This window comes from Morone saxatilis, unplaced genomic scaffold, assembly GCF_004916995.1.
Source record: "Morone saxatilis isolate NCDOM2014 unplaced genomic scaffold, NCSU_SB_2.0 Contig12, whole genome shotgun sequence".
NCBI lineage: Eukaryota > Metazoa > Chordata > Actinopteri > Moronidae > Morone > Morone saxatilis.
In genome coordinates this window covers 4926090-4936046 of record NW_023339674.1, presented here as the reverse complement: position 1 = coordinate 4936046, position 9957 = coordinate 4926090, and the positions used below count along the sequence as shown (strand labels likewise).

Here is a 9957-nt window from a genome sequence, read left to right as displayed (position 1 = left end):
AGGCCAAAACATGCATATAAAAGCTCACAATGGCTTCTCTGGTTAGATTGAAAGCAATAATAGTAAACAGGTTAAGGCAGCTAGGAAGAACAAGTTAGTTTTACTTTGTATTTTTCTATAACTGAAATTATTATTAACATGAATTAATTCCAGGTATTCAGCACCATACAGTTGATTTCATTAAAGGTGCAACATGTTGTCCATCTATATCTCATTACAGCATTCATTTTGAGATAAAATGACCAAGAGCATTGACAAGTATAAGCTTCTTCTTTTGTCTAAAGCCCAGTAGTACATGATGTTAACATGATGGGTGTGTCGGACTGGTCTTCCAGAATGAACAAAGGAAAAAGTTCAAACGTTTGAACTCTTCAGAAAAGCCAGTGACCAACTAACTTACCCAGAATGATGCCAGGGTAGGGAAGAGGAACAAATAAAAACATCCTGTTTGCAACAGGAAGCCACATTGTTTATGGGAACTACGGCGTTATTCCACTGACATTTGTTTATGGCCGTTAATATACATCAATATAATGTAAAACATTAACTTTTGAGTAGGCTACATGTACCACCTATTTATTATGTGATCAGAGAAACAAATGAAAATCATGAAACACGGCAGTTTCAGAGAGATCTTGTTGGCTCTTTTTGTTGGTTTTATGTTTTATGAATGAATGAATGAATGAATGAATGAATGAATGAATGAATGGTCTATATGTCATACTTATCCTGTAAATAAATACAATGCATCCACTGCAAACAGTAGTTACATAAAAAGATACCTGTGATAGGCCAGTTGACTTTGTGACCCCGTCTTCTCAGCTCCTCGGCTACCTCCTGGTCGACCCCCTCCTCCAGATTAACCAACCACTGATCAGCTAGACAGACAGAGTGTTTGATCAGAATATAATTTTAATTCCTTTACATGAGCATAGGACTCAAGACACATATACACTGTCCTTTTTCCAAAAATCCCCATAATTTTCATCTTGTATACAAATTAAGTTACAGTTTACAATGTCATCTAACAGTAGAGAGAGTGGAATTCATTCAACCACCATCCTACCATATGAGGAGGTACAGAGCTACACAAACAAGAACTTTGGCATTTAATTACAGCATAAATATTTGATATTTAAATGTAAATAATGTTTTTACCACCACAGTGCTTTCTATATGTGACTATACAGAATCTGTGTGTGTGTGTGTGTGTGTGTGTGTGTTAGGGAGAGCGGGGCATACTTTTGTGGTCATACTGTACATAAACTCTTGGTGAGTCCAGAGCTTGTTGAGGATTCATCCCAAACTCCAACATGTTCAACAACACCTAAACACAAGAGCAACATTAGTTAGTAACTCAGTAACACATTGCACTCATGAAACTGAACCATAATTAAAGCCGGGTATGTTTCAGCCATTCAGACAATCAAGACTAAAAATCTAAATTTGTGTTTCCAGTTACAATTTCTCCAATCGCTAATCCGACTATAAAATAACCAACAGCATCTTATTTATGAACAGATAAATCAAAAGTTAATGTTCAAAAACAAAAGAGAGATAAAATAAATAAAATAAAAGGGACATAAAGTTTTTTGTACTTTATACTCAGTCTATTCTTGATCACACAGTACCTGGACATGTCCTTGCGGTTGCATAAAAGCCCCCATCACCCCCAGTGCAGCGAGGAGTCGTGGTTTTTGTGATGTGGTTGTGCTGTCTGTGAGAAGTGCAGGTATTATGGTGTGATATGGCCGCTTCCCCCCAGAAACACAGTTAACGTGATTGCGACGCAGTGAAAAGCTGGCACCACGATTCTGTAAGAGGTAAAAAAGAGATTTTATAAAATACAATATAATGATGACCAGAAATTTAACCTTTCAGTCTCCTCATTCATGTTTTTTTGTGAAAGCAGTCTGGAAACTCTACTTTTGCAGTGGATAAGTTCTACGGAAATGAAGGTCAATGCATATTATCATGTTGCTTCAGCATGTATAGGTATAGGACAATTTAAAGGAAAAAGCCACACTAGACTCTGGAACTCTCTCCATTCTCCCACAGGTGTTCAATTGATTCACATCATTTTCATTCTCATCAAGTCTTTAAATGACTCTTCGTGTCCTGTATGAAAGCATTTGTCATTTTTCTCCACTCATTCATTCAGGTTTTTCCTTTAATTTGTCAACCGTCTTCATATGTCTTAAAAATGCTTCCAGGTTAGCACCTAGAGCTGCACAATATGGTAAAAAATATCATATTGCAATCATTTGTGACACATTTGCGATACGATGTGTGGGAAAAATCCTGATGATGGTCTATACCAAACAAACACGTTGTCTGACATTCAGAGAAGAACATTTGCAGCCCAGGGCATCGCTTCAGAACTACTGTACTTCTTTATGCTGTTCACAGTTCACACTTTTACAAAAAATTGCAGCTTCTGTGATTCACATATTGCACTTTTAATAATATTTCAATTAATTGTGCAGCGCTATAGCACCAAGATATATATGTTATAGATCCATTGGTGTTGCCATCCACAGTATGTCAGCTTTACATACTTATCACTACCTCACATGCACACAAACATGCACTTTCTCTCTGACCCCTCAGACCTGTAGGGAGAATCCACAATCCTTAGGGACCAGCCCACTTCCAAAGCCCATGTAGGTGCTGTTGACAAACGAGCAGGCGTTGCCCTGACTGTCGATCACGCAGAAATAGACAGTGTCGCTTCCTGTCGTCAGGCCAGGCTCCACTTCTTCCATGGCCCTACAAATATATACAAACAATCATTAAAAACACGCACAAACCACAAACCATTATTGTTGTAGCTGTTGCTTCTTTGCAGTTATTAAAATGTATCATATCTGGAAAGGAGGATAAAGCTGTGCGGCCAAAGAACAAACAAACAACAGCAAGTAAATAATAGACAAGATAAAATACATACAGTGGTTTCAGTGACTTAAACCACTTTTCTTGGCATATATTGATTCTGTTTGAAAAAAACTCATAAGCTTGGATATCTTAATGTCAATGGTTCGACATTTTGAGGAAATGCGCTTTGTGTTTTGATAAGAAGATCATTAACGCTAGTCTGTATGGTAACTATAACGTTATGGCCAACAGCCAGTAAGCTTATCTTAACATAAAAACTGGAAGCACAGAGAAACTGCAAAACCACAACTTATCTTTTTTACACTTTGGTTTGTGTACAGATTTAAATAAACAAGATATTACATGTTAATTAGTAATTCAGAGGTACTGGTAGGTGGACTTTTGAACAGAGCCAGGCTACCTGTTACCTACATGCTACATATTTTAGCACACAAGAGTTATATCAAGCTTACCATCTAACCCCTTGCCCAAAAAAACACATTAGCATATATAATATGTAACAAAAATGAGTATTCCTTTGAATTTTGAAATGCACTGACATATAAATAATAAGGGCAAAGCTGGTAACTACTACTTTATAAAAATAATATTTGCATCAAATATAAGAAAATAAAGGTCTTAAGTAGAAGCACAAGGCCCCAATTGCCAACCTTGTGCATTGGAAGCACTGGCAATCACTTCAATAGTCTTCTCACAGCACTGTCAGTCCTAATGATCCAAACAGAACAAAGAAGCTCTTCAGGCCGTAGTGTCATATATCACTAATAAACCATATGCCAGCCTTGGTTTAAAAATATCCTTGGGTGTTGGCTGACAAATATCGCATGTATACACAGGTTTTACTGTAACCAGGTTATGGTAGTGCCTCAGATTCTTCCCAGTTAGCTGGTTTATTATTATAATGTGCATGTAAACATAATGACTGTGACAACACTTTTAATGAGACAATAATTTTCTTATCTGTGTTGTCTCATAGGTGTTACTAAGAGACAATAAGTCCCAGTTCACATTTAATCAAGTGATGGTTGAATCATTAAGGTTGAGTTAGGTGGCACTGAATGGACAGTGTAAGACTAGTGAATGATGAATTTGTATGTGTTGTCTAATGCAGTGCCACACCTTCATACATTTCAATGTAAACAATAAATAATATAGTATAAGAATAACACAACAGCAACAACAGCAGGATTTAGTAACACATAAAATATATGTGTGCACGCTGTCATTATGTTGTTTTATACTTTTATAGTCTGTTTGCCTATTTGTATTACAGCTGATAAAGACCTACAGTTCAAAGTCTACAGTATTAACCAGTAAATACACATAGTTGCCAAAAACATACAGGCATACATGTACCCACACACACACATCAGACAGAGCAGTGGAGGAGGGACCGTAGCATTAAGGGATGGGATGTTAAGGTCGGGGGGAAGTAAAAGTCTACAGTCTTATCTAAAATCAACAGAACACGACTGGTACACACTGGTACGAACACACACACACACACACACACCCACACCCACACACACACACACCTTTCCATGCTGATGCGCTGTGCTCGCAGGTTGCTGTAACTCTTGTCCAGTAAGGTTTCCAGAGGGATGGTCACATGGTCTGGGTCGCCCAGGTAACGAAGAGCGTCTGTTATTGCCAAGCGCACAGCCTCCACCAGTACATGGATGTAGTCAGAGCTGTTGTGGCCCACAGCTACGCACACACACACACACACACACACACACACACACACATAAATAAATATTAAAACAACATCATGATTATGTGATACATACTGTACACTCAACCCAGAGATCAGTTTTCAGTCAGTCTGTTCAAACATACAACATTGTGTGGCAAAGGCATTAAAACAGAAAAAAATGCTTCTTTTGTTGTACTACTACTACTGTACTAACACTAATTTGTTTTTTTTCCCCCTGACCATTGTGAGGTGTCTTTGTCCAAGATAAATCAGACGAGTGTGAGACGTCTATTGACTCATGACGTGTATGTGAGTCAGCTGTCACTGGGTTGTTGTTCTGAGTCAAAATTTCAGAGCTGTCCTTGTTTCTGATTGAGAAGTCAATTATATTTGCCATAATAGCAACAATAACAATTTTTTAACATGTTGCAGTAGAAAAAGCACAGGTACTGTTTCAGTGTCTTAGTATTGCATACGCTGACTCACTGTCACACTGTCATGGCTCACAGAGGACACTTCATGAGCCATAATTCATGTTTGTAGTTACATCTCTGCTTTTCCTATGATAACTCAAAATCTGTGGTCACTTCACAACTACACACTAACCATAGTAGCCAAAATGTCTGCTGCCACCCAAACAGAATGAGGGTGAAAGGAATTTTGCTTGTGGTGGTCAAAAGGTTATAAAATTGCATCTGAAAACCTCAACAGCTTTATATAAGCCACAGATTGTGAACAGTATTCACTGCAACCACTTTCTACCAATGAAATAGTCTTTCTAAATATGAGCCTTACTTTTTCAAAGACATTTCGACTCATCCACATCACCAGACTAATAGCTAGACCATTTTTTCAAATTGGCCTTTGTCTATATCTAAAATGTTTACTGTTTTTCTGTTTTTATTTTTAATATGTTTTCTCTTGTGAAGCACTTTGTGAAGGTGCTACACTAAATACACTTTATTATTATTATTATTATTATTATTATTATTATTCTTATAAGTAGTAGTAGTATTATTATCTATATATATGTTGCTGCATATGCGGTATCGGCATTCCAGTGAATACCTTTGAGCGGGAAGTTCTCCAGGATGTTGAGTAGCAGCAGGGCAGCCAATCCCTGACTGTTAGGAGGAGGCTCCCACAGACGCACACCCTGAACACACAATGGAGTCATTCTCTCTGTTGACCATAATATTACAAATACAGATACAATAAGCATCTATGGTCCCTGACCGCACCTTGTATTCTGTGCTTATAGGGGTGATGACCTCACTGTCATGGCTGCTGAGGTCATCAAGAGTCACGACTCCTCCATTTCGGTGGATGACATCGACGATGGCTTGGGCGACTCTGCCCTGGTAAAAAGCTGGTTTGCCACGCTCGCCCAGCTCCTGTCAATAAATCAGTCCATCAATCAATCAGTCAGTTTGTTCTCTTTGCATCCTGCCGTCCATCTACGTGTTTTAACGCCACAGTACAAAGCGCAAAGACATTAAAAATATGATGTTTTATATGTTCTAATGCCACACATGTGTCAAGTTTGAAAGATATGCGGGTGATGTGTCCATTATTGTGTATGAATACCAGTCCAGTCAATGTTATCAAATGAACAAGATGGTGTGTTTGAATGTGTGATTTTTCACCACAAGGAAGTTACACACACCGTCACCGCTGAAGAATGACCGTTATGATGCCATGGAAACCATCCATCAATGAGGTTGAGGTCACTGCTATTGTTTCTACTGTCTCAGTGTGTGTGTGTGTGTGTGAGTGTGTGTAGGGAGTTATCATGGGTGTACTTGGCAGTGTTCCTGCATTATTGAATTACTAAAGACTGAGTGTTTGATGTAGTAAAACAGAAGAGAGTCAATCAATGCATGCTTTAATGGTGACACAGAGGCAGACACACACACACACGGTGGGGTCAGCCGCCTTCTAGTGCAGTCTCATTGACAGGAAACTACAGAATGAGTGTGGTTTTATGAATATCACATTGTCTACACACACACACACACATAAGCAATCATGGTTGCACAGTCACCGAATGGATATGAAATTAGAAGACCTGGGAAAAATGTGCCACGCGACTTAAAATGGTTAAAGTGATGAGCTGTATCACGTGGAAAGTTTTTTTATGGTAGGGAAATGTGTCAAAAAGTCCATAAAAAACACTTTTATTTGTTCTTTTTGGTACACTCTAATATTACAGACGGTAGTAGAGAAGTGGATTTGTGCTGAGGAAGTGGTCTGTAGATGTTTTGCTTCTTTTACAACTATGAGATCTTGTCAACATCTGAATAAACTGTAACCAAACTCTGTTGGAAACTATTTCAAAAGTGTGTTTAACTATGAAGAAGTCTGTTGATGGTCAGGTATACGGGCTGAGTGACCTTGTGACGCACACACACACACACACACACACACACATGCTGTGAAAACCAGCACGATTCAGTTTGATTTATTTCTGTTATATTAAAATATAATGTGGATATAGATTGTTTTTCTTCAGTTTTTTAACTTTTTTTATATCTAATTCTTATAATACATTTATTTGTTTTTACCACATCCACCTCCTACTTCTCCCCACTCCCTCTTTTTCCATGCATACCTCCTTCTCTACCTTAATTTCACCTATTTACATCGTTTAATTCTCTTTGCCCACTCCTGCACTTTCTATATTCCTCCCTCCGTCCATCTACCTTGTTTTCCTTCCATATTGAGTCCAACACACTAATGGGTTCAGGGTTATTTACCCACTATGCCCCTGGTTTCATCCAAGGTCTTCCCATATAGAAGGCTATGTCAAGTTTAGAAAAAGCAAACAACCTCTGGGAGGACATGGAACCAGCACAGCAGTTTCTCTGGGGTCCTACATTGTTCTGTTTCCTTTTTGTCTAAACAACACCAGTTCAGACAAAACTGACCCAGTGCTCCTCACATGACCTATGAACTTGTGTTTTAGTTTTACAGATTTACCTTCAAGGTCCGGGCCAGCGCAGGGTTTCTGAATACTTGTCCACATTTGGGTGCACGACCGTCAATTAGCAGGTCTCCACCTAGTTCCTTCCCAGCGTCTCTCAGTGCAGCCACCCAGTTCGCCCAGTGGTGAGCTGTTACCTCGGCAACAGGAAACCCCACCTCTGCGAGCTCCGCCGCCCCACTCAGCACCTCCTGCAAGGACAGCTGGGGAAATGGGGAGAGGAAACACATGCTTATTACCTCACAGGGAAACCTCACTGAGCAGGAAGTATGAGTCATTGTTTTAAGATGAAATATGTGGAAACTGCTTTATATTTTCCTCTGAGGGTTTTCCAGACTTTTTTGTTTTGTCTGTGTGAATGAAATTATACTTCTGGAGATGGATGAATGTGGCAAAATATAATATAATATTCACTCCTCAGAGCTCCGCCCGCCCCACTCAGCACCTCCTGCAAGGACAGCTGGGGAAATGGGGAGAGGAAACACATGCTTATTACCTCACAGGAAACTCACTGAGCAGGAAGTGTGAGTCATTGTTTTAAGATGAAATATGTTGGAAACTGCTTTATTTTTCCTCTGGAGGGTTTCCAGACTTTTTTGTTTTGTCTGTGTGAATGAAATTATACTTCTGGAGATGGATTGAATTGTGGCACAATCATAATATTCACTCCTCACTTCTACTTTAGTTCATAATTTATTACATTTTGCACACATTCTGACAGTTGTGAACTTTTGAACATTTATTATTCCTTTATTTATATTTGAGTTTTTGTGAAATAGTGTAGTAATAGTATTTTAAACAGAGAAAACAGCAGTTATACTGTTATCAAAACATTTCTACTGAGTATGCTCTATTCAGATCAGCTGATTCTAGTTTTTCTGACTAACTATTTTTGCAGATTTCTCCCTCTGTAACTGTTAAATGCTTGTTGAGGAATGTGAGTGAGGAAACTTTTTTCTGATTTTGAGGGACTGACACCGGAGCTGCAACTGCTCATATTTTAGATAACAAGTCTAATACAACTTTAATTGTAGCTGTACTGATATTAGCACATTAACCAAATTTACCCTTACATTTTCATGGGAATTAGACAATTACAAATGTCCAACAGCAAAGCCTCTGAGACATTAAAAGCACAGATGTATAAGTTCACACTGAATGTCTGTTTTATTTTTAGCTTTTATAGGTTCAAATTTGTTTTAAATTCCTGCCCACACCTTCACAGACCCATAGAAACCCTACCATAGATGGCAAAGTTACTGCAGTTTTGACCAAAAAAAGGGAATATCCACAGAGCCCAATGATAGTTTGTCCCCTCCTTGTTTATATCTCCTTGATTCAACTTCAACACCACTGTTTAGAACAAGCACAGGAGTCAAGAGCCCAACTTCTAGGTTTGTTTGTGGTGTGCTGGTAGTGTGTGGTTGGTTCGTTTTGCAGTGTTTATGTTGAAGGTTGTTTATGTCATGTAAATGATTATGTTAGATGGCGCTGATGGGATGTTGCATTAAGCACAAAACATATACACGAAACACAGAAAATACAGTCAAACCTTGTGACTACCAAACAGCTGTATAGTATCACACCAGCATGCAGGGGCCCCCGGTACTGTGATATTCAAGGCATCAAAGGGCGGAGGAGGGGCCTCTGCAGTGTAACCCCGACCCTCTAGGAAGTCCAGGGTCTGAGCTTTGGGTGAACGACCACTGAGGAGAGAGGACACAGAGAGAGGCTCAGCTAATCATTGTGTATTCTGAGGACAACAACAACTCCAGTGAGGCAGAAAGAGTCTCCACCTGCCGTTAAGTCCTCTGATCTCTCCAGTGTTTCCGTTGTAGAACAAGCAGAAGGCGTCTCCACCAGGACCGGTGCTGCACGGCTCTGTTACCGCCAGTGCCGCTGCTATGGCAACAGCAGCATCAGCCGCATTCCCACCACGCTTCAAGACGTCTGGAGACACATATTCACATGTATGTGATTTAATGTAATTAACTCACAATAGCCAAAGTATGTTTTGGCTGATTTATGCCACATTTGGGTGCCTTACATGTGGAGTCATTTTCTATAGCATATTATTGTTCCTTAGATTTACAAATGTGTTTTTCCCACCTTCCATCCCACAACTGATTCTCATTAAATGTTCCCATGGTATTTATCTGTGCAAAATCTATTTTGAAACTTTTTGCCTCAGCTCCAAATGTGCCATATTCCAACTGAATTCCTTTAACCACCATTTCATTTCAATTCAAATGGGCTTTATTGGCATGGAAAACAGACGTGTAAAATATATGTATATACAGATTACATGTGTGACTCTTATACCCACCCTGTATATAAAGTATGCATTACATTAATGCAGTCCCGTCTTCTGCACAGTTTTCTT

At 39.1% G+C, this 9957-nt stretch overlaps 1 protein-coding gene across 1 annotated transcript in view; it reads right to left on the bottom strand.

The window, feature by feature from the left end:
• LOC118321409 (glutathione hydrolase-like YwrD proenzyme) overlaps positions 1-9957 on the bottom strand; it is an 11743-nt gene that overhangs the window by 1128 nt on the left and 658 nt on the right. The window contains exons 2-11 of the mRNA XM_035652709.1: positions 9371-9524; positions 9127-9280; positions 7571-7777; positions 5833-5985; positions 5660-5747; positions 4431-4602; positions 2613-2769; positions 1632-1814; positions 1243-1327; positions 783-878 (exon numbers count right to left, since the gene is read on the bottom strand). Coding sequence (XP_035508602.1) covers positions 783-878; positions 1243-1327; positions 1632-1814; positions 2613-2769; positions 4431-4602; positions 5660-5747; positions 5833-5985; positions 7571-7777; positions 9127-9280; positions 9371-9524 — 1449 coding nt within the window. The remainder of the gene's footprint in view (positions 1-782; positions 879-1242; positions 1328-1631; positions 1815-2612; positions 2770-4430; positions 4603-5659; positions 5748-5832; positions 5986-7570; positions 7778-9126; positions 9281-9370; positions 9525-9957) is intronic.